The sequence below is a fragment of the Colletotrichum spaethianum genome, assembly GCF_022836535.1.
Source record: "Colletotrichum spaethianum MAFF 239500 DNA, contig24, whole genome shotgun sequence".
In the NCBI taxonomy this organism is placed as follows: Eukaryota; Fungi; Ascomycota; class Sordariomycetes; order Glomerellales; family Glomerellaceae; genus Colletotrichum; species Colletotrichum spaethianum.
Window position 1 is genome coordinate 434,970 of NW_026054794.1, and position 27,320 is coordinate 462,289.

At 54.3% G+C, this 27,320-nt stretch overlaps 11 protein-coding genes across 11 annotated transcripts; 7 read left to right on the forward strand and 4 right to left on the reverse strand.

Moving 5' to 3' along the window:
- Nucleotides 1–68: 68 nt before the first annotated feature.
- Nucleotides 69–1,187, forward strand: ColSpa_08774 (eukaryotic translation initiation factor 2 subunit alpha; the record flags this gene model as incomplete). Its single annotated transcript, XM_049274986.1, has 3 exons — nt 69–155; nt 281–651; nt 710–1,187. The coding sequence occupies 3 exons, from the start codon at nt 69–71 to the stop codon at nt 1,185–1,187; spliced, it is 936 nt and encodes a 311-aa protein (XP_049130943.1).
- Nucleotides 1,188–2,761: 1,574 nt separating this feature from the next.
- ColSpa_08775 (mitochondrial inner membrane protease subunit 2) lies at nt 2,762–3,374 on the forward strand (the record flags this gene model as incomplete). Its single annotated transcript, XM_049274987.1, has 2 exons — nt 2,762–3,021; nt 3,095–3,374. The coding sequence occupies 2 exons, from the start codon at nt 2,762–2,764 to the stop codon at nt 3,372–3,374; spliced, it is 540 nt and encodes a 179-aa protein (XP_049130944.1).
- A 711-nt stretch (nt 3,375–4,085) lies between these two features.
- On the forward strand, nt 4,086–5,406 carry ColSpa_08776 (putative mitochondrial carrier; the record flags this gene model as incomplete). Its single annotated transcript, XM_049274988.1, has 2 exons — nt 4,086–4,626; nt 4,682–5,406. 2 exons carry the CDS (start codon nt 4,086–4,088, stop codon nt 5,404–5,406), a joined length of 1,266 nt encoding a protein of 421 aa, XP_049130945.1.
- Nucleotides 5,407–6,033: 627 nt separating this feature from the next.
- ColSpa_08777 (Set1 complex component sdc1) lies at nt 6,034–7,793 on the forward strand (the record flags this gene model as incomplete). The annotated part of the gene is made up of 2 exons (XM_049274989.1): nt 6,034–6,470; nt 6,524–7,793. 2 exons carry the CDS (start codon nt 6,034–6,036, stop codon nt 7,791–7,793), a joined length of 1,707 nt encoding a protein of 568 aa, XP_049130946.1.
- A 423-nt stretch (nt 7,794–8,216) lies between these two features.
- Nucleotides 8,217–9,629, reverse strand: ColSpa_08778 (uncharacterized protein; the record flags this gene model as incomplete). Its single annotated transcript, XM_049274990.1, has 2 exons — nt 8,217–8,515; nt 8,573–9,629. The coding sequence occupies 2 exons, from the start codon at nt 9,627–9,629 to the stop codon at nt 8,217–8,219; spliced, it is 1,356 nt and encodes a 451-aa protein (XP_049130947.1).
- A 721-nt stretch (nt 9,630–10,350) lies between these two features.
- ColSpa_08779 (non-structural maintenance of chromosomes element 1) lies at nt 10,351–11,340 on the reverse strand (the record flags this gene model as incomplete). Its single annotated transcript, XM_049274991.1, has 1 exon — nt 10,351–11,340. The coding sequence occupies one exon, from the start codon at nt 11,338–11,340 to the stop codon at nt 10,351–10,353; it is 990 nt and encodes a 329-aa protein (XP_049130948.1).
- A 2,443-nt stretch (nt 11,341–13,783) lies between these two features.
- ColSpa_08780 (uncharacterized protein) lies at nt 13,784–14,988 on the forward strand (the record flags this gene model as incomplete). Its single annotated transcript, XM_049274992.1, has 6 exons — nt 13,784–13,823; nt 13,889–14,077; nt 14,126–14,347; nt 14,398–14,591; nt 14,696–14,821; nt 14,914–14,988. 6 exons carry the CDS (start codon nt 13,784–13,786, stop codon nt 14,986–14,988), a joined length of 846 nt encoding a protein of 281 aa, XP_049130949.1.
- A 2,752-nt stretch (nt 14,989–17,740) lies between these two features.
- ColSpa_08781 (cyanamide hydratase) lies at nt 17,741–18,580 on the reverse strand (the record flags this gene model as incomplete). The annotated part of the gene is made up of 2 exons (XM_049274993.1): nt 17,741–18,255; nt 18,361–18,580. 2 exons carry the CDS (start codon nt 18,578–18,580, stop codon nt 17,741–17,743), a joined length of 735 nt encoding a protein of 244 aa, XP_049130950.1.
- A 1,584-nt stretch (nt 18,581–20,164) lies between these two features.
- Nucleotides 20,165–20,446, forward strand: ColSpa_08782 (uncharacterized protein; the record flags this gene model as incomplete). Its single annotated transcript, XM_049274994.1, has 1 exon — nt 20,165–20,446. One exon carries the CDS (start codon nt 20,165–20,167, stop codon nt 20,444–20,446), a length of 282 nt encoding a protein of 93 aa, XP_049130951.1.
- A 905-nt stretch (nt 20,447–21,351) lies between these two features.
- ColSpa_08783 (uncharacterized protein) lies at nt 21,352–22,419 on the forward strand (the record flags this gene model as incomplete). The annotated part of the gene is made up of 1 exon (XM_049274995.1): nt 21,352–22,419. One exon carries the CDS (start codon nt 21,352–21,354, stop codon nt 22,417–22,419), a length of 1,068 nt encoding a protein of 355 aa, XP_049130952.1.
- Nucleotides 22,420–24,947: 2,528 nt separating this feature from the next.
- ColSpa_08784 (uncharacterized protein) lies at nt 24,948–26,143 on the reverse strand (the record flags this gene model as incomplete). The annotated part of the gene is made up of 3 exons (XM_049274996.1): nt 24,948–25,200; nt 25,254–25,892; nt 25,980–26,143. 3 exons carry the CDS (start codon nt 26,141–26,143, stop codon nt 24,948–24,950), a joined length of 1,056 nt encoding a protein of 351 aa, XP_049130953.1.
- Nucleotides 26,144–27,320: the final 1,177 nt, after the last annotated feature.

Here is a 27,320-nt window from a genome sequence, read left to right on the forward strand (position 1 = left end):
GAACTTCACCACCCCAACGCCACCACCACCCTCTCCGTACTCGACGACTTCGAGGACCAGTAGCCAAGATGGCGGAACCGAACTACAGCCACTTTCGATACTTCGAAAACAAGTATCCCGAGATCGATGAGTTCGTCATGGTCAACGTCAAGCAGGTTTGTGCCCCGCCGACCCAACGCACACGCGCGAGCCGAACCGAACCAAACCCACCCGGTCGCCGTGGGCAAGTTGGGGAGAGAGGGGAGATATAGGGAACACCCGGGTCTGACAGGTGTTACAGATTGCCGAGATGGGCGCGTACGTTAAGCTGCTCGAGTACGACAACATTGACGGCATGATCCTGCTTTCCGAGCTGTCGAGACGTCGTATCAGAAGTATCCAGAAGCTCATTCGAGTGGGCCGCAACGAGGTCGTCGTCGTGCTCCGTGTCGACAAGGAGAAGGGTTACATTGATCTCAGCAAGCGTCGTGTGTCGCCAGAGGATATCATCAAGTGCGAGGAGAGGTACAACAAGGGCAAGATGGTCCACTCCATCATGCGCCACGTCGCCGAGAAGACCCTCACCCCTATCGAGCAGCTGTACGAGACCATCGCATGGCCCCTCAACAAGAAGTACGGCCATGCGATCGACGCCTTCAAGCTGTCCATCACGTGAGTCGGGATTATAAGGAACATTGGAGACAAACAGAAGTACTCACGCATTGCGCAGGAACGCCGAGGTCTGGAACGACGCCACCTTCCCAAGCGAGGCCGTTTCCGAGGAGTTGAAGTCATATATCGCGAAGCGTCTCACTCCCCAACCCACCAAGGTCCGTGCCGACGTCGAGGTTACCTGCTTCGGATACGAGGGCATCGACGCCGTCAAGGCCGCCCTGCGCACCGCCGAGTCGCGCAACGACGACCAGACGCAGGTTAAGGTCAGGCTTGTGTCGCCCCCGTTGTACGTCCTGACCAGCACGTGCTTGGACAAGAACCTGGGTATCGCCAGACTGGAGGAGGCCATTGTCGAGATCCGGACCAGCATCGAGGCTGCCGGCGGCTCGCTCGTCGTGAAGATGGAGCCCAAGGCCGTTACGGAGAGCGATGACGCCGAGCTGCAGGCTCTCATGGAGAAGAGGGAGCGCGAGAACGCCGAGGTCAGTGGTGACGAGAGTGTCAGCGAGAGCGACGACAACCCGGAGGTTTAATTTTTTTGGAGTCATCATCACAACAAAAAAGGGGCGGCTGGTAGAATGAGCGTATCGGCAGGCTGGGAATCCAGAGTGATTTCAATGAGACGACCAAAAGAAGAATTAACCATTTCAAACTATTCTCCTGGATGGTAGTGAGTGGGCACTGGGTGAAAGTTGCTAATGGTGCAGGGGCTACTGCTATGCGCTGTTGAGTTATGTCAACTTACATCGTCAGATCACGATAGATGAGAAGCGTGGAAGAGATGGCAGAGAAAGCAGCATAGTGTTCCCATGTTGAAGGACCTTTTCTTCGTTCAATATCCCGTCTTGTCAAGACAAGCTTATGCGACTAAGCTGCCGGGGCCTCTTTGCTGTGGTCTATTTCAACACCTAACAGCCACCGTCTTTCGCTCTTTCGAAGCAATACACTTGTCGGCAGTCATTCTTACAGGGTATAGTTCCCTCAACCCAGCCGCTGCCAGCAAATCACTTTGTGACAAATTTGGACTGTTACCCGAGTAAAAAGCTGGTCGACGCTGCTATCTCCCATGGCTTCGCCAAACACTTAATCATGCAGGGGATAGATGGTGCCTGCGCTGAGCCAGGACTGTCAAACACCTTCAACAACATCTCGATGGCCAGACGACAAAGGTTGGGGAAGGAAGGGAAAAGACGAGCGTTGGTATCAGAACGAGAAAGACGAACTTGCAATGCGTGAGAATCGAATCCTTGACAAGAACAGCCCTCGAATCGTAGGACGGGCATCGTAAGAAGGTGATCATGGCGGTTGGCTTGGTTGTGAATTGGCATTCGAAGGATGCCCCGCTATCATGGTCAGGTGAGAGACGACGGTGGTGAATACTAATACCCATGAGCCGTCCCTTTTCGGCGGATTTCTTGTTCATACGGTAATGTAATTTAGGCTAGCCATTCGAATCAATCATCGAACTTTCGATTTTCTTGCTTGAGTTGAGCAGGATTCCCACAAAACGAGCCAAAAACGACGGCTTGACGCCTGCTTTTCGTAGCAAATGCTTCCGCTTTGCTACTCGGAGTTTGGACTATCTTGAAAGGACAGTTGTGTGAGGAAGGTGTTACAGGGGAAGCATATAAAGAACTAGGCCTCTTGGGTTTGATGACTAATAAGAGAAACGATCATGGCCATAGAAGAGAAGGGGGATGTTCACGGGTGTAATTCAACCGGGCATGCCATTCTTTCCAAGATACCGTCCGTTGGGGCACCAGAGAATATGGAGTCCTCCGCGGGTATATTTTGGTTCCAAGAATGACGGTGTCGATACTACATGTAAATTATTTTATATGAAATGCCACAAGGGCTGCGAAATATACTTACGCCTCTCTGTGCTGTGTCACGGTTGGCAAACGGTAGGCAGGAATGCGGAAGCTGCTACCTAAGTGAGGTGGCCCACCCGAGCCAGTTGCGATTAGATAACAGATAAGATAAGCGCGTGGGATGATACGAGCTCCGAAGTTTCGATGCTACATATGGCTGAACACAGGATAGGAAGCTCGTCTCTCGAGAGGCAGCGATTACCGACTCCCATATTATTCGGAAAACACTCACGCCCATGGCATACCGGTCGCTATGGGCGCGCGCACGAGGCAGTTTCCTCGGTGACACGACCATTCGCCTGCTGGGTCTCGCAACTTGGGTACCCGTTGTGATATCGTTCAACGATCATGTTGCAACCATCACAAGCATCAGCGGTGGCTCTATGTACCCCTACTATAACGAGGACCGCAACAGGACTCTGGCAAACGACATGGTGCTCACTTGGAGGTGGAATCCAATGGACGGGCTGCAGAAGGGCATGATAATCACTTTCAGGTGCGTCATTAGCGACCGCTCTCGGAAATTTCCAAGACCGCGGACGAGCTGACTTTTTTCTTGCCTGGTATAGGAGTCCCTTCCATCCCGAGACTGTCGCAATCAAGAGAGTTGTCGCACTGGAGGGAGAATATGTTACGACGAGAGCGCCGCATCCGCAACGGGTAGTCAGGGTACCACAAGGGCACATCTGGGTCGAAGGCGACGGACCGCAGGACCAGACCTTGGACAGCAACACGTACGGACCAATATCTATGGCGCTGGTTACAGGGCAATGCGTGTGGAACATCTGGCCCTGGCGCAAGTTTGGGCGCGTGAGGTGGGAAGAACACAGGTTCAAGCCGAGATACTGAATGGAGGAAGGGAATTGCCTCTTGTACGAGTAAGCAAGTGATATGGGTGACTCGGCTTTCTCAGGGGCGGGCCACTGGTCTAGAATTCGAGCCTTTAGAGTTCAAGAGCTCTTCATGTATCATACATAACCGTTTGTTTCTATCGCGACTAACGACTGGGGTGCTTCCAGACGAGCCTCGAAGCTTGGAGGGTGTTTTCCAGGTTCTACTCATCTCAAGAGCATGGCGCGGACAGTCTCGTGTCGCAGCTCGGAGCTCTCGGCGCCACTCAGGGTCTTCCTCCGGCCGATGGTAACTCCACGTCGCAGCTCCAGTGCTAAGGCACTTCCAGCTGAAGAGATGGAAAGCTCACAGTGACGCAGCGGGACCGCAGCGCTGCAGGTGGTCTGTGCACCACCAACAAAATTCCAGAGCCCGGGAACCCTGTATGAAATTTCGATATGACTATCTGCTGCTCCTCGCCGCCGCCAAGTTTTTGCCCGCGCAATAAACCCACGCGACAATCACCGACGAGGAGGCCTCTCCTCTCCTTTCCCTTCAAAATCCAACACGGCGTCGTTATCCCGCAGCGGGTGTCCGACTGCCTCAGCCGAAGAACCTGCGCGACGACATCGACAAACACACCGACGTCAGCACTCACTACACGAGAGGGACCGACCTTGACGCTGACCAGAGAGAACCTGGTCCAATTGCGACAGGCAGCGTTCGCAAATGTCTGTCGCTGACCGCATTGTCAGCTACTTCGCCCCTGCCGACAACAGCGCGCAAACGATCAAGGAGGGATTCTCGGTCTCGAGCCCGGCCGCGGCGGCCTCATTCGGGGAGGATAGACATGCGGGACAGACGGGAGGACTTTTGCCGGATATCAGAATCAACAGACCGTCGTTCGGACAGGACATGAGCTCGCACGAGGATGACTCATTCGAAGAAGAAGGCCGCCCGCCTTACCTCCATGCTATGATAGCTGGAGGCCTCGGCGGGTCGACGGGAGACATGCTCATGCACTCCCTGGATACGGTCAAGACGCGCCAACAGGGTGATCCGCACATCCCACCAAAGTATACGTCCCTCGGCTCGTCATACTATACGATATGGAGGCAAGAAGGCGTCAGACGCGGTCTATATGGTGGATGGGTGCCGGCCCTGAGCGGTTCGCTTCCTGGCACGATGCTGTTCTTCGGCACATACGAATGGAGCAAACGTTTTCTTATTGAGCACGGCCTACAACACCACCTTGCCTACCTAACAGCCGGTTTGTCGAATCTAAGCCTGGGACTGAAAAGCACAAACTAATTGAACATCCCTAGGTTTCCTCGGAGATTTGGCCGGCTCTATTGTTTACGTCCCATCCGAGGTGTTGAAGACCCGCATGCAGTTACAGGGACGGTACAACAACCCTTATTTCAAGTCGGGATACAACTACAGAGGCACCGTCGATGCAGCCAGGACCATTGTGCGCCACGAGGGCCTTTCTGCGCTATTCCACGGCTACCAAGCCACACTCTATCGCGACCTCCCTTTTTCAGCACTCCAGTTCATGTTTTGGGAACAGTTCCACGCCTGGGCTCGCACATATAAGCAGAGCAGAGACGTTGGCGTGCCGCTCGAGCTCTTGACCGGTGGTCTTGCTGGAAGCTTGGCTGGCGTTATGACATGTCCCCTGGATGTCGTCAAGACACGGCTGCAGACTCAAGTGCACCCTGACCTGTTACCAAAAGAGAGCAAACCGGCGGCTAAGAGCGCTGCGCATGCCTCGACGTCAAAATCCCAGAGCCGCAATATATCAACATCATCGCCGTCAACACACACTCCTCGCCCCGGCGCGGTGAATCTGCAGACCTCGTCCGTCATCCAGGGCCTCAAGGTCATATACCAGACGGAGGGCCTTAGCGGGTGGTTCAGGGGCGTGGGTCCCCGTGGTGTATGGACCTTCATTCAGAGCGGCACAATGCTCTTCTTGTACCAACGCATTCTCAAACAGTTAGAGATTTGGGACCCTCCCGTGGAAGAGCAACATGAGCATGCCATTTAAGATGGCTGGGCAGGTCAGGCAGGGTTGGGGTTATCAGGGATGGGATGGAGAAATTTTGTACAAAACAACCCCCATCTGTACACTTTGTAAGGATAAACTTTGGGACTGGCGTTTGACGGGCATAGTAGATGGACGTGATGTCCAATAGAGAGCTGATAGAGCGAAAGACAAGTCTCATTTCAAACGTTGATTTTATTTTTACACGGGTGAAACCAGACTGCTCTAATAAAGAAACATGTGGTGACAAAGAAGCTGGCCGTGAAAGGCGGCCAGCAAGCTACATGTGAATCAACTTGACAATGCAATACATAAGCTTTTTCCCCTGAGTGAGCTCCAGTTGTCAAATGTAGCCTGCAGTGCCTGCCCCGCTAGCGTGTGGTGTACATAAACCCCTGCTGTTTTCCCGCTGAGGCCCCTGTGCGACGACAGGAGGGAGCTTGACGCGGGGTGTCAGGTAGCTTCCCTGGAGCAGCTCCCAAAATTTCGACCTTGAAACACGCGCCTCACGACAAGAACTCGCGACTTTGTTCTCCATTCATCCTCAACCACATCGTCGACCTCAAATTCACTGCCGTTCACATACTAAGAGTCAGAGAAACTGCACAACACAATTAGAAAACCGATCCAATGGCTTCCGACTCGGGCACTCCCCCTCCTCCTCGGGAGCCGACCCCGAGCGGCTCCCTTCCTGCTTCAACCGCAATCCCATTGAAGCGCCCTGCCCTCGAAGAGGATTTCACTCCTTCTGTACCCTCTCCTCTCAATCCAGATGTTCGATCTACACCGAAACCTCCAGGCGTCGAAGATATGCCAGCAAAGCGCAACAAAAAAGAGTCGCTGAAGAAGCGCGAGTCCAAGGGCGCCTTCGGCGGTGACAGCAATCGTGGCACGCCCGACCCGAAGCATCACGAACCTAAGCAGAGCGACTACAGTCCGATGCGTTACAAGCTGGCGCCTCCCAAGCCTTCAGACTTTGAGCCTGCGCGCCCTGCTGTCTTCATCCACCACCATGACGTTCCTGCCCTGGATGGCGGCAAGATCCAGTTCTACGAGACTTCGGAGCAGTAGGTTGGCCTGCGCCTTTGTGTGCCCGATCGAAGGTACTAACAATACCAAGTGTTCATAACAAGAAGAGCTACCACTACACACACTGCATCGCCGACCCTGGATTCCCCTCGTCGCTCTACTACCGCGGCACCGAGGCGGAACCCCACGGTCCTCACCTGAGCTTCGAGGACAGCGCAACCCATTTGTTTTTCGACCAGACGGGCCGCCACATCACGACAAACAAGGGCTTTCGCATGACGCGCGCGAATGTGGCGATCCGCGAGGGATGTTTCTACTGGGAGGTCAAGATCACGAGGGGCATCGTCGACAAGCAGAATGGAGAGGGGCTGCCCGAGTCGCACGGCCACGTGCGCATGGGCTTCGCGAGGAGAGAGGCATCACTTGATGCGCCCGTTGGCTTTGATGCCTACAGTTACGGGTTCCGCGACGTCGGCGGCGAGAAGGTTTACATGTCGCGGCCGAAGCCCTTCTTCCCTGAGGGAGAAGGAATCCGCGAGGGCGACGTCATCGGTTTAGAGATCCAACTCCCCTCCGAGCGCCTGCAGCGGAAGGTCTTGGCTGGTCAGTACAATCCGGCGGTGGACACTGGCTTGGACGACGACAGCACGGCGTTCGATGCGCCCAACATTGTCCGCGATCGTATTCCCATTCGCTTCAAGCAGCACATTTACTTTGAGAAGATCGACTACCATACCACCAAGGAGCTCGAAGACCTTATGAACCCCTCGCCCGTCTCTTCCGGCCCAGCCAATTCGGTCGAGGCGCCCAACCCCAATCATCCTGTTCCCGCCCTCCGTACTCTTCCCAACTCCTACATCAAGGTGTACAAGAATGGCGTTCTCATGGGAACCCCATTCACCGACCTCCTCGCCTTCCTGCCTCCCGCCTCCAAGCCGCAGGCGCAGATTGGCGCCCGCGAGGGCCTCGATAACGGCATGCTCGGCTACTATCCCGCCGTGAGCGTCTTCAGAGGCGGCGCCGCAGAGGTCAACTTCGGTCCCGACTTCTGGTTCCCGCCTCCCGGCATCGCCGAGGACCCCGATAACGAGGTTTCCATGGTCGACGTCGGCCAGGAGGAGCCCAAGAAGCCGTCGGCGTTCGCGTACCCCGGTCTGGATAAGGTCCGTCCCGTCTCGGAGCGCTACACGGAGCAGATCGTAGAGGACATTGTCTACGACATCATTGACGAGGTCGACTTCTGGATCCAGGACGGCTGCAAGGTCATTGACCGCTTCGGCCAAGGCGAGAAGGCTGGTCAGACGGGCAGCCTCGCGGCTGGCGGACGCGACGAGATCAAAGAGTTGGTCCAGGACGATTGAGAAGTCAACACGGTGGATCAGAGACATAAAAAAGCGCACTTTGCTTAGGAGATACCCGAACCTTTTGTTTTACCAAAAGAGTTCTTTGCATTGCAATCCATGGCTGTATATTAAACTATCTATCGGTGAGGCATGAGAGATAGCCGTCTCTATATAAAAAGCCTCTGATTTTTCCAGGGGGTAAGGGGGCTTTCATCTGCGAAAGCCGAGACTAGACACCAAATGAGCATATGAAATCCATTTATTCCAGAATCCGTCTCATAAGCATCGTCGTGTGTCTGCTCATTCGTTCATACGTCGTTCCATTCATTCGTTGCAAAAGGCTAGGTAAACATCCAGGACGTAACAGTCGTTAAAAAGAAAGAAGAAAGAAAGAAGAAGGCGAGCCCGCTGAAGCATGCACAATAAGACAAGTAAGTTCCTTTACTTTCTCGTCGATCTTCTCCGAGGAGAGTCGGGAGCCGGCGAGGCCCGCCGTTGGGGCGTCGCCCTTCCCGAGCTGTGCCTGCCGCTGCGCCGGCTGCGTTCGCTCCTCTGGCTCCGTGGGCGGTCCTGGTCCGCGCGCATCGGCTCGGTGCGCGAGCGCAGGGGAGCCGGGAGGGCGGGGTCGTCAGGGAGCTCCTCGATGCGGCCGCTGCCGTCGACGATCTCGGGCGCGTTCTCGCGCTTGATGCGCTCCTCGCGGCCCCGCTTGTGGCAGTACCAGAGCACAAACAAGAGTACTGTTGACGGTGTTAGTATTTTGCCAATACATACGTGTGGAGGGAACTAATGCTTACGGAATAGAGCCACGCTCCAGATAACGTTGGTGCCGATGAAGGCCGGCCACCGCAGCTTCAGCGCGTTGACAATGGCCTTGAGCATGCCCACGACGGCGCCCGGCTTGGAGACCAGGTCCGCGAAGCTGGTGGGCGTGAACATCTTCTTGGCGGCGCCCTTGATGCCTTCCTCGGCCGACACCTCGGCGGCGTTGATACCCTGGCTCTTGGCCGCGGCGGCGAGGACTTCGGGTCCCAAGCTGGCCGTGAACTTGTCGGGGAGGTTGGTGACGAGCTTCTTCATGCTGTTGGGGAGCTTGTCGAACGACTTCTTGAGGGTGCCGTCGCGGTCTTCGACGAGGTTGCGGAGGTCGTCGACGGCCGTGGGCACGCCGTTGACGAGGTCCTTGAGGACGAGGGTGAACTTGCCGACGAGCTCGGACGACTCGGCCGACAGCGGGATGGCCTTGTTGTTGCGCGCCGAGAGGTTCAGGTCGTCGAGCACGCGCGACAGCTCGTCCTGCTCGCGCGCCGCCTCCTCGGGCTTCACGGGCTTGGTGGGCGCGAGCTGCTTGTCCTTGTCGCCGCCCTTGGCCTTGTTGAAGAGGAACGCAATCTTGCTGGGGATCTTGGAGGGCCCCGAGGCCTCGGGCTTCTCTGCGACGGCTACCGCCGCTGCCTTTTGGGGTATCCTCTGGTCCTGGGACGGCGCGGTGCGGTGGGACTCGTCAGAGTCCCAGGTGTACTCGGGGGTCTTGCTGCGCGGGGGCAAGGCTGGACGGACGCTCTCGTCATCCGAGTCTACCTCGTCTGGGTCGGAGAGGATGCGTCTGAAGAAGGCCTCGTCCTTGCGATCCAACAGTGGTGCAGGGCCGCCTTCAGTGGCTGCGCTCGCCGTCGTCGAGACGGATTGAGAGCTGGTCTGGCGCCGCGACGGCGAGGGTCGCGAGTCGGGCTTGAGGTGCGTTGATGACGATCCATGTTGCTGTTGTGGTCGCTGCTCTGCTTCCGCCACCTCCTTTGCCTCCTTTTCAGTCTTGTACTTCTTGAACTTCTTGTAGCCCAGGTATTCCAGCATCGTGGGCGATGGGTTTCTGGTCTCGTACGCCAGAGAGTCAAAGGCTGCGGGCTAGACTGCTAGTGACTGGGGAATGCGATCGAGTTGTTGGAAAAACGTCAGGTCAAGCGACAAAGTGTGTGATTTGTCTTATGCACCTCGGTAGATGAAGAGTTGTCGTAACGAAGGCGGTCGGAGCCGGTTGTTTTATTGAACGGCCAAGCGCTTCTGAATCACATGCGGTCTGGGTCTGGCCCGGCCCTGGTTCTCTCATACAGCGTCATGTCCTGCAAGCTCAGGTGTTAGCCACAGGATAGGTCGGGCGGTAGCAGGTTGGGGTAGCTTGCACAGCCACGCGTGATGTCACTCTAGTACCATCCAATGATATCACCTGCCATTGGAGTCCTCCGGCCCAACATCAAACAACCGCACCTAAGCGAGCACCGGCAGCTGGATCCGAACCCGCTTATGCGCACCGCCACATCGGAGGCCCCTCCAGGGTCCATAACGTCGCCTCTCTTGTTGGGACCCTGAGACCCAACCAAGGAATGCAGAATATGGAAGAAACATGCAGTTCGTCTAAACCGGGGTTCGGGGTTCTTCTTTCCTTTTTGACAGCTGCAGTGTCTGAGAGTTATGGTGTTCGAGTGGCTAGCTTCTGCTTAGCCGCTAGTACAGGGTATCTTTCGTGAAAACTGCCCATAGCATACAGGGGTTGAGCTTCTAAAACTTGCATGCTCGATCACGCCTCATCCTCGTCTTCATCTCCACCGTTCTCGTGCACGTCTTCGTCTGCCGCATTGCTTCTCCTGCCTCCGCTTTTACGATGGCTCCTCTTGTAGGCCTCCGTACTGGTCTCTGCTTCCTCCCCGACGTAGTGTTCACCGTCCCAGTCTCTCGAACATCTAGGGCACTTGTGGCTGCGTTGCGTTCGCCAGTATGCGTCTTCGCACATGTGGTGCAAGCGTGCGTTGCAGTCTCTCTCTGCGCATCTTTGCCCAACGGTGACGATCCCCTTGCACGCCTCGCAAAACTTGATGCGCTGCCACTCCTGCGCTGCCGCGTCGGGGTCGTTGTATGAGTCGATGAGCCACGCTCTGAGCTCGAGTAGTGCTCGGGGGCTGAGGCTATAATACCCGTTCTTGGACTTTTCCAGCCAGCCCTGATTCACCAGGTTCGCTAGCATATCTTCCACTTCGCTGTGCTTAAGTCCCTTATCCGCGGAAGACTGCGTTTGTGTCGGTGCTCCATCCTCGTCGACGTCGACGTCGTTGTTATTGTTTTGCTGCCGCGGAGGGCGGGCAAGCTTAATGGCCTGCATCTCCGTAATGCACATGAGCTCCATGCGCGGGGAGTTGTACGTCTCAAACATGGCATCGAGTAGCCTCTTGGTAAAGGCGATCTGTTCGGCATTGTAGGTGGTCGCAAGCTGTGTCATCGGGTCGGATGCCGTGTTGACGAGAGCGTAGACGCGTTTCTTGGAGACTTGGTGGACGGTGCTCCGGATTTCGTAGTCGAAGAAAGAAACGGCTTCGGCGGCGGCTTCCAGGTAAGAATCGAAGTCTTGTTGGGTGATCTGTTCGGGGGCGACCGGCTCGCCGTCTTCGGCCTCAATGGTAAATATTTCGGCCAGAACGATCTGTGCCTCTTCGAATGTAAGGGTTCCGCGAGCCAAGAAAGCTTGCAGGAAGGCTCGATTGCCGTCATTATAGTGCGGTGGGACGATACTCATGTTGGCGATGCGGTGTAGAGCATCGACCCATATGCAATCTGTGCAGTGTGCGCACAACTAAAGAAGTAAAACGGCGAGGATAGAACCGTTCGAGGTTGTCAGAATTGCTGCTGTGCAATAATACTGTCAAGTTGTCAAGGTGTTTGTCGCCAGAACGGTTCTATAGCGGGGAAGCTTTGGACGCGCTTTGGACGCGTACCGCTGGCGCAGGCTTAATTAAAATGATTACTGTAAGCACCTTTGCTCGACCCTACCAACCGGTAGGAATGCAACAAGTGGGGCCCTTCCCTCTAGACTTCTGGATTTCGATGCCGTCTTTCCACCCGAGCCACAAAGTGGCTGGAGGGGAGTTGGTGGCCCATCGCCGGAGATATCCAGGGGACTGCGATCTCACTTGCCAGACTGCCGTCCCTGCACGCCGGCCTGTGGTCTGCCGACAGGGCTTCTCCGCAACTCTGGGTCAAGATCCTTCTGTCTCCGAGGAAGTGGACGTTCTAGACCACATCCCCCCTGAACCTTTCTTGGCCTTTGTCGGGCAGTGGGAATCCCATGCAAACCTTACTCTCTTGCAAGCTCCCAGTCGCCACATGCCGACGACGCGGCGCTTTGCTGCGACTGCCGATCACACTTTTGCCATTCAGGAAATAAGGGTGTAGTCTGACAAGTTCGCATTCGCTCTGGCTGGGGACGCTCGCTCATCTACACGTGGGCGTGGTCTGGCCGTTACTTGGGCTGAAGCTTCAGCAACCTTCCATCTGACAGAAACTGACATGACGCGCCGTTGGTCTTTCATCCCAACACTGCGCCACCGCAACCAAACATGATTTCCTGTTGGCACTAGATTCGTCCAACTTGCCGTATCGGGCCCAACACCCGAAGCCATGTTTGTCGCTCGGGCTCGACGGGGCCGTTGGTTTTGAATGGCCTTCCGTGTACCTACTTTTTCTGACTCAGGGAGGCCGAGGCCAATGCAAAACCACTAGCTGAAATCCTCGCCATGGGTGCCCTTGTCTGCTTGTGAGCCCCAAGCACCGAACGCCCGGGACACGGCATGTTCCCTTACCATTGAACTCTGCTCAACGATGAGATCAGATGTGATGATCATAGTTCTCAGAGGCTCGAGAAGTCGTGCGCGATCTGGCCCTCGTTACAAGTTGGCCTAAAGATGGGATTGGCATACCCAGTCACTGACTCGGTAGGGCGTTCGCCTACAATAGCAACTGCAATGCCGTCACATTCAATCCTAGGAGGAAATCATCTGTCGCCTCTACCGGGTTCAAGCTCGTCCGGGAACCCCCCGCGGCGTCCGCACGCACCCACACATACAGAGAGTCGCCCAGCGAATCTATTGTCGTGGACGCGCCTCCACTTGCCATACATGTTTCGAGCTATCCATGCCTCAAACCCTAGATGATGAGTGCGGATAGCCCTGCTCTGTGAGGCGGACAGTTCGGTCGAACTCGTATGTTGCCAGGCCATACCCTCTAGCATAACCCGGTTTGACATTCGTCACCCTACGGACGGACAGTCTTTCCACAACAGGTTCCGACGACGCTTGTGCACTGCTGCTTCGGCCTAACCCTCGCAACTAGCGATGCACTTCTATTAGACGGGTGGTGGCTGAACGTTTCCGTCTTGGTTCGACAAGCCCCCGAGTCTCTGGTCGGCAGATGTCGCCAGAATTGCACTAGGGAGCCAGCTAGAATGCCGTCACGCTGTCATCTGTCTCGTCATGACAGGTTCCACCGATCAGCCCCTTCTGAGGCACTTTCATGAACTTTCGTCTTGGAACAATATCATAATAGGGATCGCCTTCTCACACTATCGCGTTTCAACCCTTATTACCCACCGTATAGCAAGGGAAACTCTTCATGAGCATCCTGAACTGCCCCGCCACCCTCCTCGTAGCATCCCCAGCCAAGACATTTCTGAACCACCGACTGCAAGCTGTACGGGCTTGGGGTTCGTAACTCGGCCTGAACACCCCTTGTCTCACTGGAATGCTGGGAAGTCCCATCTCGTCAATTCGCCGCCACACCCGATCGCCATTTATCATACTGCGAGCGCCGGACAAGGGTCTCCAGCTTCTCCTTCCCAAGTTTTCCTCGCTTTTGGGGCTCTTTCCTTCCGTCGCTACACGATTAGGACCCCAGGGGAGGCTATCCATGCGCAGATCGCAGGGACCCGGATCGATCTCAGGGCTGCGCTGCATGATAAACATAGCCATGCCGTTTGCTTGCTTCCCCAGTTCTTAATTTCTTCCTTCTTCTTCTCCCCCCGTCACCTTGTTCCCTGCGACTGGTCAACAGCTCCGCGTTCATGTCTGGCCTGCTGAGCCAGCAATCAAGGGGGTGACATGGCCATCCAGCTGCCTCAAGAAGAGCTAGGCACATCTATAGGGGTTCTTATTTACTCCTCGTTATGCCTAGCTTGCAGTCTTCTCATGGCATGGTTGGTGTACGCCCATCGTGAGGGACTCAGCTGTAAGTAACTACAACGACAGATTCAGTAGTGTCACTTGGAGGGTTACTGATGTTGTTATCTACAGATATCGCATTGGTCTCATACTTCACGGGGCTCTCGACAGCTGCTTCTATAGCCCAGCAGATCCATACGCTTATACGATGGAGAGATATTAAGCTCGAGCAATTTCAGCATGCGAACGCCAATGTCGGCAATCCTGAGCTGGCCATAGCGGGCCAGTCGACTGGTCTTGATCTAGTCTTTTACTACATCCGTAATTTGCACTCCGCCCATTCGGCATAACGTATCTGACACTCTACAGAGTATTACTGTTACAATGTCGAAGCAACGCTGGCCTTCTTCTGGGCCGTCGCTCTCACTCAGTCGATTTTTCAACTCGAACCCGTCAGGTCGCTACGTAAAAGAGCCAACTACATCGCCAAGGCTACTGCTGTCATACTGCCAGCGCTGCTGGTAGGGATTCTCCGGCTCGAGGTCGTTCAGAAGCAGACCTTGCCCTTTCTCATCCTTGCTGATTTCATTAGTAAGTCTCGTTGTATCGTCTCCAGTGAACCCATCTAACAAAACACGCAGTGGGCTTTTCCATGAGTGGTGGTGGTGTTCTTCTTATTGTCATTTTAGTCAAATACATTTACACGCGCCGACACCTCCTCTCTTGGAACGTTCAATACGGCCAACAATCGAACAACACAAAAAGCAGCGATATACTCGCCTTTGAGAGTGACAACAGGAAACATCGCCGGAGCATCTACGATGGATGGCTAGTTGTACGCTTCAGCATAGCATTCGTTGGATTGGCGTAAGAACAACCTTTCTCTTTAACATGAGTCTGCGTTTGACGTAGCTGACAGAAAATTCAAGTATCTTCCAGGTCTTCACCATCTACTTTCAAATCTCCTCCTCACAAAAGAATACCCGCGATTCCCTGGCCAAAAGTCCGGATCTCAGCATGGAGCGATTGCATCTAGACCTCTTGCTTTTCATCCCCGGCGTGTCCGTGAGCCTGTTGGCCTTTGTTGTCTTTGGCACAACGAAAACGTTCCGAGATTACATTGTTGATAAAATCATTCCTCAAAAGCTCCGGGAAAGGGACAGGAGAAGAACGAGCAACCAGTCGCCGCGACGGACCCGATTATCGCAGACTTTCTCCCAGAGGACCGCTGAGCATCCGCCGCGACTGTCTTTAAGGCCGTACGTCTCGAATGATGGCCGTCTGTATACGCCCACCTCTGATGGGAATAGCATTCAGCTGAGGGAGCTGAACGCTGATGGCTCGATACAGGCCGCTGACGACGACCAGTGGCCGTTGATTCGCACCGACACGAGCTCTAATTGTCCGACAAAACCTGTAAATGTTTATTTATTTCCGAAACAGTAGTCTTACGAGTTATGACCAAAATGATACCACACGAGCTGAGGCTCTCTTCCTACATTGATACTTGGTCCTGAGCGATTGCGAGTGTTTCGGGGTACAATTCCGCTTGAAGTTATATGCTTATGCTTATGTTTGTTGAAGAACGAACTTCCCCTGAACAACTTCATATCAGGTTCAGAAAGCGCCATTCTCACTTTAACAGATAGTTGGTGCTGCAAACACGCAATCTGTGAGCGCTTGCTTGTAAGGAAGATTGAGTCCTTGGCGCCAAGCCAAATAAACGAACGCATCGCAGTCTCCATCTCTTGGGTCTTTCTGCAGAATTTCATACTCGGCCTGGTCCTCTTTTGAAACCACATATTGCCCTACGACACGGTTCTCGTACTACTATTAGGTTTTTCATAGAAACCGATCAGCCTCCAACTCTTGGCCAACCATCTGGGACGGTGACTAGGAGGGCTTGTTAAGATATTCTCGGTATACGGCGACCACGTCTACTTTCCGCAAGAGTACCACTGTCAGCGCATCTCAAAGGTATTACCTAGCCGTGTCATCAAATTCCAAGTGTTGTATCGCAGTGTAGACTCACCCACATATTCCCACAGTTCTTCCGAGAAGCGTGCAGCATTCCGTCCGGTACCGTTAAAGTCCAGCGTGCAGAAGTCATCTCCTGACGACAAAATGCTCTGTGCTTCCACGAACAGACACTCGGAAAAGTCGATTTGCCTCCAAGAACATTGCCAAACCGTCTAGTGAAAGCTTGTATCTGTACAGTAGCTTTGAGAATCAGTGACTGGCCCGACGCATCGCCTCCTCTGCCGAAGTCTCCTACAACGCCTGGTCTATCTGTTTCTTTGCCTCATCAAACCTCTTCGCAAATAACAACATCCTCTCATACCCGGGCTCCTAGCCAGGGAACCACTGGATCTTGATCCTCTGAACTCGTCTGCGAACACCACATTGGCATTCCCGTAGCTCGACACCCACCATCAATTTCTTTAGAAACATTGGAAGCCTTCTTTCGTTTCTCTGGAGGAGATCTCGACAAGTTTCTGAGCATCCGGACATATTGAAAACATATTGGAACACAACTCTTTTCCTTCACACGAGTTCCTACAGGCGTTTGACATTTGCAACGTCAGGATCGCAAGAAGAGGCGATGGCTTTGATCTCAAAGGTGACCCTCGCTCTGAAGCTGGGTGAAAAGAGTACTGGCATGGACATGCTCCCATGGCTGTTTTTGCCGCAGTGTATTGGTTGACTGTGATCTCTATTCACCATTGTAACTCGAAGCACTCAATGATGTCACGTTGCTTGCTTGCACAGTTTCAGCCCTGGAAAACGAGTCATTGCTTAGATGGTAATGTTCAGCGTACGAGAGCTCAGACGTTCAAGCACACACGTGTTTTCTTTTTCTAAGAGCAGCACACATGGTAGTCAGCCATCGTCTCCAGAGATTACAAGTCAGCAGAATGTCAACTCGTATAATGGCAGCTCGAAATTTAAACGCCTTGCGAGTTGGTCGTGTTAGCAAAAAGCGGTGGGACACACTTGGAGAACACCTCGACGTCGACTCAATCAGCAGTCTATCATGTTCCACTTCCTCACATATTACATGTTATCTGTTGTACAGAAAGACAGACATCACAGCCTTGTGAGGATAATACCCTTTTCTCTACTACCCCGCCGCTAATAAGATCTGCTGCCGATGTCCTGCAATAAGCATTGCTCAAGACTTAATACCATTGCTACCAAGGTAACGGCATCTTCACTACGTAACCCTGGATTAGAGAGCCCTCGTCTCCCGACACTTCGTTCTTGGTCAAACAACCCGCTCGCGAGCGCTTGTTAGATTCCTCATTGACAACCTCAAACGTGATGGCCGGCCGTCTGACGAACTTCTGCATGCTTTCGCGAAAAGTGGAATGTATCAATCCAGCTCCCGTCCGAGGTGAGGCCGATAAACCGGATGGACATAGGCTGGGATGAAGGTGTAGTTTCACCGTTTGTCAGACCATTGAGTTTGCAGTGGGAGTTTATCAATAACAAAAGAAATAGTCAAAGACACGTGCGACCAGGGGCAAGTTGTCCCGCGTTACGATATGTGTCCATAATGTATTCTTGACATTACGACTCAGGCATAGAAGTCATTAAATCATTGGATGTTTGATTTGCAGTCGATCCTCAGTCTCTTGGTTTCTATAACCGTTGCCAAATAAGCCAATCAGACACACCCTGTCTTTTCCTGCCCTCGACCGAATGCAATTTGTAGCACCAGTTTCTCAGTTGCCTGGAATAAATTGCAGGAAAAGTAGCGGTTCATCTAATCTTGGATTAAACGATTAGCCTCGCAGATAGTGTTTTAAACTTTCTCGACACCAGGCATATGAAATGAAAACCATTGCATACAACAGTTTCGTCCTGAGTAAACGCAGTTCCATCTTGTTTAGTATCTGTGGCCTTGTCTGAATATTGTTATTTAAAAATGCCCTCTTCCCTCGGATTTCGCATGAAGCATGATAGATACCCAAGTCAACCTCTTTACTCCCACTCCCTCATGAGCGTGTTGCTCTCGATATCCTTGTCAAAGTTGACAATATGCGTAGAATGACACCACGGCTTCAGCCCCTCCTCCTTCCTAACAGTGTTCGCGAAAAACGAACACCACTGCAGCCTCGGGTGTGTCTCGTTAACCTTCCTCCGTGTCGTCTCGTGGATAATCTTGTCAAAGTCTTTGACGTAAGGGTGACGGCCCACGTTATCATAAAGCGTCGCCAGCTGGATCATCTGCCCCAAGAACGTGATAGTGCCGTCAACTCCCATGTCCTGATGACGGACGATGGCCTCGGCAACAGCCTCAGCCTGGTCGGAGGTCGCACCGTGGTCCTTGAGCGCTAAAAGGGCCTTGAAGCCGCCGTAAATGTCGAATGACATGCGGGTGGCCGTGAGGTTCTCGGCGGCTGTGCCAAGGTCATGGAGGAGGCAGGTAAGTGCCCACGTTGATGGGGAGAGGACAGCTGCCTTTTCGGGAAATTGTTGTTTGACAATTGCCATGCCTGAGATGAGTTAGGCGCCTTGCCTTTGGAACCTATGGCATGCTGCTCCGTGGGAGCTGCGTAACCGATGGGGAGGTCTTTGGCTTGGTGGCGGGTGTTACTCACCAAAGTAGAAGACTCTCATGGAGTGGTTGAATGTCTCTGCATGCAGACGCTCCTTGGCGTATTGTAATGTCTGTGCCACCACAGGGTCGTCGGAAGGAAATCCGATGTCCTTGATGTTCAAGGGAGAGGGCTCGTTCAAGAACGGCTTGTCGCCAAAGATCTTGCCAGCATTGACGGGTACGGCCGTCCATCCGTTAATTGTGATTTCGTCTTGACACATTGTGAAGTGTACCTTTGGAATGTGGTTGAGATGCGTTAATGCAATATGCGTTGGTTGACCAATCAAATGAGTAACTCAACTTCAAGGACGGCGAGACTGTGAGGGGTATTTATTCAGTAAGACTGGACGAAGTGTTGGCGAATATTCCACGATCGGCTTTTGGAGATTGGTCATACCGGCAGAGGTCCGAATGCCGAGGCGCCCTCCGGATGACGATGAGGTCATGGTCACGGCGTTCGGGCCTCCGGCCGTAGGCGGCCGGCGGGCAATGTCAAATCCCGGAGTTTCTTGTATCAGCACCCGCTTTCTACAAGCGAAGGGCGTCCAATGATACATAGAAAGGTGAGCAGTAGTTCACATCGTCCCAATAGCGGTGCATCTGCATGAAGCATAGCGGCGGTATTTGGGAAAATGTTAGTCATCATAAGACCTAGACGTGTGTTTGACTCCGGGCATGGTTATTGAAAAGCAGGCGGGAGTTGCCAATTTGGGAGGATATGGCATCTTTCAACATGAACAGCGGAAGGTCAAAACGCACCGTAAAATAGGATCAGTGGTTATGAATCTTTTTCTCAACCTTGTATGGCGGCGCACAACTGTCACTGTATGCGACCTTGTCAACGGCGGTGGATGTGATATGTATTGCCTATATCGCGCCAAAAGGTTCTTCAAAAGCTAAGTGCTCCCAAGCCAGTCATCGAACCCCACCACGAAACGAGTCTTTTCATTTCGGGGATGTTGCATGTGCTTCATACTTCTGGTGCGACCACTTCAAGATAGCTAGCTCACCCTGAAGGGTGATGGTCGCCCAGGTGCAGGATGCACTACATTGAATCCCATCTCGGCCTTGAAACATAAGTAACCATGGCACCGTTCAAGAAGATTATTTAGAGTTGACAGATAAAAAGCCTACCATCAAACATGTTGGAACACCGCTTAAGTGTTACGACTCGTTTGAAACCGAACCAAAGGTTGCTATCGCCAGTGGTGGTTTCTTTGGCGAAGGGGTAGATTGGAAGGCAGGACGAACGCCAGCCAACCAGGTGCTCCCGCTGGTCCCAGGTTTGCTGACTAAGCCAATTAGCGCGATGCACGTCCACTTTCATAGCTCCATCAACACTTCAACCTCTTCCAAACTTCAGATTGGTTCGTGTTTGACAAACAAACACCCGCGACATTCAAGTAATTTACTGTAATCTGTTCATACCCCGGCCGCCTACGAATATATTCTTGTCGTATCTTGAGATACAGGTTGAGTTGCCTGGTTGGCTTCCATTCGACGATCTGTCCTCGCCGCGGATCTCCGAACCCACCACGGGGCCAGGTCCACTTCACAGCTTGCAAAGGAGGACTGCCAGTGTCATCAGTACACAGAATGTGCTAGCAGAACGACTTTTTCCCTGGGTTCTTTCACTTCTTGGGACCTGGATTGAAGTCGGATCTCATCTCGAGACCGTGTTTAACGATCAGAATTGCTGCAGCTCCTGCTCCAGACGGCCATTCAGCTGACTGTCAAAACCACTTCATCCCGCCACAACGCTCATCACCATCACCGTCCTCCTAGCACCAACACGTACAATCAGGATGGCGGACCTCACAGAGTACAACGTAGTAGTGTTCACTCGGAGTGATGGTCAGGATTATGGACCGGGGTACTGGCCAGCCCCCGCAGATGCGGCAACCAAGAATGCGAAGAAGACGACGCAAGAAAAGACACCAAGAGCGAAACCTCAGATGGTACGGCTAGCCGAAGATGATCCAAGGTTTCAGGAGTGGCGTGTGAAGCTAGGAATCTTGCTGAAGCAAGAGCTTACACCTACAGGTGAGGACATGCTCCCCTGCCTTCCCGCTGGCGCAGTCGTCTAACTTACCACACAGAAGGTCTTCCTTGGCTCGTCAACTTCCCACGCGGGTACTGGCTGTATGAAAAATCCAAGCATCTTTGGGTTTCTGGACACCCGGACAAGGCAAGGCCCCTCTACAAGAGTCCGCAAGAGTTTGGTCTTCATCTGCTGTGGCTCCTGTCGAACTCGAAGGACCGCAATGATTGCCGTTGCATCCACTGCAACACTCGAGAAATGCCGAACATTGACGGACTGAGCGTAATTGATGGCCCACGGGCTTTGCCCACAGCGACAAACACGCAACCCCCGTCCAAAGTCCGCAAGATCACGCCACTGATGCCGCCAGTCACAACGGCATCCCCGATTCCTGCAGCAGCGGCGACCCCTCCAATGGCGAAAAAGGAGACGCCTGTACCAGTACCTACGGTCGTACCTACGGCTGCGGTGAAGAAGGAGACTCCAGTGCCGGTTCCGACGATACCCTCACGCGCGGCACCCGTCTCCGCCCCAGCGCAAGCGTCAGTTCAGACACAGCCTCCTGTGCAGCAGCAGCAGCAGCAGCAGCTACAGCAACAGCAACAGCAGCTACAGCAACAGCAGCTACAGCAACAGCAGCAACAGCAACAGCAGCAGCAGCAACAGCAACAGCAGCAGCAGCAACAGCAACAGCAGCAACAGCAACAGCAGCAACAGCAACAGCAGCAACAGCAACAGCAGCAACAGCAACAGCAGCAACAGCTACAGCAGCAACAGCAGCTACAGCAGCAGCAGCAGCAGCAACAGCAACAACAACTCCACCAACAACCGCAGCCGGGCCAAACGTCTCCGGTTCAGACGCAAGTACAGACTCCGGCCCAAGCTCCCGTTCAGCCCCAGGTCCAAGCACAAGTGCAACATCCCAATCAGACTCCCCCCCAGGCTCAACCTATGTACCAGCAGCCGCAATTCTTGCCCTACCCCCAGCCGTACCTAGGAATACAAGCTCCGACTCTGTTCCGTGTCGGAGAGCTCGTCTGGTTCCAGATGGCGTCTGGCTGGCGTCTGGGTATTGTATCCGTCACTGCTCCCACCAACCAGAAGCCCGGCGTCAAGCCCGAGATCCAGATCCTCCCAATATCCCACCAGCTTTTCAACCAGTCGCCGATCCAGACGCTGGAAGCGACAGCACGCCCGTTCCTCGCCTTCTCCGTGCCCAACGTTAGTATCCCGGAGCTGCAGAATAAGGCCTACGATGAGGTCAATTGGGAAGCCTTCCTCCGCAGCCTCACCCCCGAGGATACCCACCGTCGCGAGGTTGCCCTGCTCGATTCCTCCAAAATGGCCGCTCAGAAGGTGGGCGTGTCGTTCTCCGTCTTCAGCCGCATCGCTGAGAATGAAGGCGGCAAGAAGATCGACTACCACGGCATCTTCCTCGGCGCCGAGCGCATCGAGCTCGGCGACGTCCTCCGCGTCCGCATCTCACCCGAACAGAACCTCTCCGCCGCCGCCAACAACCTTCCCGACGCGCTGCTCGCGCTCCGTGAGATCTGCACCGCCCCCATCGATGTCCCCGGTATGGCCTTCTTTAAGGGCGATATCTACCAGCCCCTCACCGGTGACAACGCTCCCGCCACCGACGCCGCCACTACCGTGCCCGAGGACAAGCTCCCGCGGCCGCTCCGCGAGGAGATGGTGTTCCGCAAGAAGTTCGCCCCTGCGGAGCGCTGGCGCTGCGTCCTGCTCAAGCAGAACGCCGTCCTCCGCGAGCCGGACCTTAAAGGCCGCTTCTACGCCACGCATAGGCTGCTGCCACTGCTCGACGGTCAGGCCAAGGTTGCGGCCGAGGCACAGCAGGGCATCGTTCGTGACGTGCAGCAGCGGCTTAACCAGCGCATCGACACGTTCAAGACGGCCTACATTGGTCAGAAGCGTTCCCGAGCCGACACCATCGGCCCCGCGCTGCCTCCGGGCAGTGTCCTTCAATTCGAGCCATCCGTGCGCGAGGAGGGTGCTTAGGTTTCGAGACAGAAAGAGAGGCAGAGTGTGTATTGATCTAACTGGTCTTCGAATGTTGATACGACGGCTTGGCAACACAGGACGATGAGGCTATGGATTGGCAATACCTGGTAGGGTAATGGAGCCTGTGTAGAAAGAATGCAGTGTAGACACCACCTGGTCGACGGTACACCCCCTAAGGATGGCTGTGGACATTATATTCCCCAGAGAGTTTCATATGTACTTGCACACCCTCATCTCAGCCTCCGGGGCGGCTCCGGGCCAACGCCATGTCGTCGACGACGAGACGCAGACAGCTACGACCGGCTGCAAGACACGTCCCACACCACCTCCACCGCCTTTGAGTGATGCGCGAACAAGACGACGGGTTAGGTAGGTGGTATGCGCTGCTGGCGTAGCATCTGAACCAAAAGTACGAAATGTCAATATGCCATGCCGTCTCTACGAGCGTCAACATCTTGTCCGGCGGTCCAATCACCTCCCATCTCCGGCTCACCCTCCACTTCCCAGACCTCGCCCCCAAGAAAACCCGGTCCTGTTTATATGAACTCCTCCCCTCCCGGACCAACCATACTCTAGGTTCGAACTGCCGGGCACACACACACCCATCATCCCACCAGGAACCGGACGTCCACGTTACGGCCAAACGCGTGTCAGCACGGCGGCAATGCCACCCCATGTGTCTGCGTACCAGAGTTTGGACGCATCGCCCCCTTTCCCAAAGCCTGTTTTTCCCAACACCGATTATATCCCAGATTTTCGGCCCCTTTTCTAGAAGGCCAAGTAGAAAAAAAGCTCCGGAAGGGGTGTGTGGGCGATTGGTCTTGTGCGCCACGAGCCAACGAACGACTTCCGACCCAACACACCAATGAAAGGGGGTTGCAAAGAGTTCCCTGCGAGCAGATAGAGCCAGATCTACATCTGCATGCGAGTGGCAAAGGAATGCTTTGAAAATAAAATAGAATTAAAAACTTATACCATGTACAAAAGATCCTTTCCTTTTTCTGCCTTCCTCCACCACCACCACCACCAAACCCGCCAACTCGGTCCGTCCTCGGGTTGGTTGGAGGGGGGAGATTATTCTGTTTCTCATTTCTTCTTCTCCATGCCACTCTACCACTTCTACGACTCACCGTTCGGTACCGCCTGCCAGGCAGAGACCGCAACACTCACCTCACACGCCTGGACTCCACCACACACCCCCCTGGCCTTCCCTTGCCTTCCTTATTCCCGCCACCCCCTAATTCCAACTTCCCGGGCTCGCGGTTCTCGCGCACGCCTTACTGGCAGCGAGCACGCGCCCCGACGCCCTTGTTTTTTCGTTTGTTTTTTTACCTCTTCCCTTTCCCGGCGGTACGGTTCCGGCTATCTTTCCCACCTAAATGGCCTGTGCTGACCAGCCTGGTCCGACTTGACGGGACCGCTCGTACCAGTGTGCCATTGGATCACTCCGTCCGCCACCTTGCTTTTTCCCCCTTTGTCCTCACCGTCTTACACTATTCTTGCCTTGCAATAGTTTGCAAATCCAAGCACCCACAAGTTACGTTACACAACGTGACACCGTCGGACATCGACGTGCTCGCTATAGGTCATTTGAGGGCATTAGTGTAAAACACACACATTCCGGTCCTCGGGCCGATGATACGTCACAGACAGTTCACGGAGATAACTGAAAGGTCCATAGAACCAAAAGAGTGCCCAAAGCGGTTCTGAGTTTCAAAAGCCTATACCTGGAGTATAGGGCTTTGCAGTAATATAGATGGTTCGTGAGAGATGGGAAGAAGGTGATGGTAATGATGATGAGATGGAAAGTAAGGAATAATCCGCCTTCCGCACAGCTATAAGTCTGCCACCTGATCTGACCCGTGTTGTCGGTTCTCGTCTGTCCGCCCAACAACATTGCTCCTTTCTTTGTCGTTGTAATGCAACTTCATCTTTGACGCAATGTCGCTGAACTCCTCGCCTTATTCTTTCAACTGCCAAACTCCGATTCGTCCCATCTTTCGCAATTATGGCCTGATCCACCCCCTCCTCCCAATTCAGGTGCGTCCGGGTACGACTCCCCTCTCTATTCTTCTTCTTCTTCTTCTCTTTCTTCGTGAGCCAGGAATATGCAGTATGTGGAGATCATTAGTCGGCAGGAAACGGTTCATTGGGTGTGGTCGAAGTGGTGCTGGGTCATGATAGCATAGTGCGCGAAGGCTTCATGTTCTTCGTCATCCCTCTGGTCAATGGGCGAGGCAGAGGAACGGTGGCCGCGGCGAATAGAAGACGTGTGATGTGATGCAGATGATGGATGGTCGTGTGGTTTCGTAGTTTTGCAATAAAAAAGGAATGATGGATGCTTGTTCGACGGGAAGAAATCGGATGAAAACGTGCGCCCCGTGGGGATCGAAGATGAATAGGAAATGTCGCATACTCGCTTGTCGCCCCAAATCAACTCAGACATTATTCACCCCACCATGCCCGTACGCCTTCAGTCGAGTTCGAAATGTCAAACGGTATGGGGCACCATGTTGGCTATCGCATTACTTGAGTTTTAGACTCTCGATCTTGGCCTGTATGCTCTTGAGAATCTCTGGGTCTGGTTCTGGCTCGACCTTGCGTGGCTTCAAACGAGAACAATCGCCGCACTTTTCATGCTGACACTTCTTGCATGCGGTTCCGTCGGCTGCGCCTCCAGGGTATATCGTCTTGCACTTGTGGCATTCGTGGTGCGGCACAGCATTCGGTCCGAACTCGTCGCCTGGATAGCCGAAAGGATACTTGTCCTTCTTGGGCCTGGTATATGGTTAGCATTCAGCGTCTTCACCAGGTGATATGGGAAAGCATACGGGTCTCGGGGACAGTCGGTGCAGCGGTTGTGGTTGCACTTGGAGCAAGTCTTGCTGCCGGCAGTGAAGAGCGTCTGGCACTCGTGGCAAGTTCTCCTGACTCTCTGGCGGGGCTTCTTGTAGATGAGGTCCTGTCCTCCAGTCTTGCTAGGGCGCTTGAGGACGATGGCCTTTGCATCCTTGGCATCGTAGGAGTAGTCGGGGACGATGGGAGCGTTCTCCTTCTGGGCCTTGAGGAGGGCGGCCCGCTTCTCTCGGCTGGCGATGCGCTCGGCCTCGGTCCGCTTGGGCGGGTGGCGGACGCACTTGGTGCAACGGACGTGCTGGCAGCCGGGGCACTCTTTAGCGGCAGCAAAGGTGGCATTGCACTTGTGGCAGGTTCGGTGGACGCGCATGCGGATGGGCTTCTCGACACGGAGAGCGGTGCCCTCGGTGGAAATCCACTCGCTCTGCTTGATCTCGAGGCCAAATCTCTCGCCCAGCTTCCTCGCGCGCTCCTCAAACAGTTCGGCTCGGGGCACCTTGACCACGCCCTCGAGGTCCTCGTACTTGCTCTTAGGAGCCTCCTTCTTGGCGGTTTCCTTGGTGGTAGTGGCGGCGGCGGCGGCGGGCTGCTCGGTAGCCGGGGCAGTGGACTGGCTGTATGCATGTTAGACGGGGAACGCAGACGGTTTGGTGACACATTGAAGAACAGAGGTCGACGACGAATGCTAATATCATGCTTACCCGGGAGTGGCAGCGGGAGGCTGTTGGCCGGCGGTGGACAGAGTCGACATGCGCTTGGAGGAACCATCGCCTCTCTTGAAGACGGTCTTGGCGCGAGACAAAATCTTTCCAAGTCCCTTCTTCTCCTTCGGGACCGAAGGTCCGGCCTGTGCTGGCGAGCTCATGTTTGGTGATGTTGACGTTTACGACTGATTGGCTTGGGTAACGTGGGATCCTAGGTCAATTGTGGGCTTCCCTGGGGGATGGGTGATCTGCAGTGCACTAAAACCCAACCGAACAAGGCCAGGATTTTGTGGTTGTTTGGTCGAGGTGCAAGAGGAATAATTGTGCCTGACAACGAGAGAAGTCGAATTGTCGGGGTTTTCTACAATCGAAGATTGAACCGGGTGGCGCGAGGTTCAAGTACGGGGTAGGCGATGCGGGATGGTTGGGTGTGTGGTTCGTGCAGTCCACAGATGGATCGGCGACTGAGGCGAGAACGGGGGTGTTGATCGTTGTCGGTGATTGCGAGTAGGGATATTCAACAAGTGATATCCGGCGAAGGTAAGGTGCTCGGCAAGGCAATTCTATCTTCTGCTTCCCATGACCCAACGGCGAGGCAAAGGGGAAGAGAGAACAGGTCGAACCACGAGGGAAGGTTTTTGGTTGTTATTCGGAATGAGTCGGCCGGGGAAGGAGGAGGGTGTGGTGTAAGAAGGGGGAAGGACGAGGAAGAAGAAGGACGGGAAGTCACTGACGGGACGGGGAGGAGGTGGTTGAAAGGAAGTGTGGAAAAAGTGGGAAAACAAGGTGCAGGTGCTAAGAGGCAAGGTAGAGGAGGAGACTAGCGTCGAGAAAGGTTAGCCGTGGGTGGAAAGGCAGGTGCCAGTGTGAGAGAGTGCAGTGCCAATGCCACAGGTAACCTAGCCATGCCAGGCCTTCTCTCCTTCCCTCTCTCTCTCTCTCTCTCTCTCTGGGCTGTTCCTCCGGCCCAGTGTCTCCAGGGTCTTTCTCGGGTTGCAGCTCCACGACGCAGCCAATCCAATTCGGAGCAAGCGCCAATAACAGTCCAGTCTCAGACCCCTCTCTCTCTCTCTCTCGCTCTCTCTCTACTTCTTGCAGCGAGGTGCCAGGTGCAGCAGCACAAGTTGCAGCGAACACCACACACCCACGACACACCGTAGCGGCGGCCAGGCAAAAGACCAGACCGGCCAGCCCAAACGTGGACTCCAGTGCAGTGGTAACACTAAAAACCCACCTCGCTGGGCGACTGGTCACTGGTCACAGCGCGGTGGCTCCAGTGGCTCCTCTCAAGCGAGCGAGTGGTCCCATCCCGGAGAGGAGACCCACCTATTGGGCGGG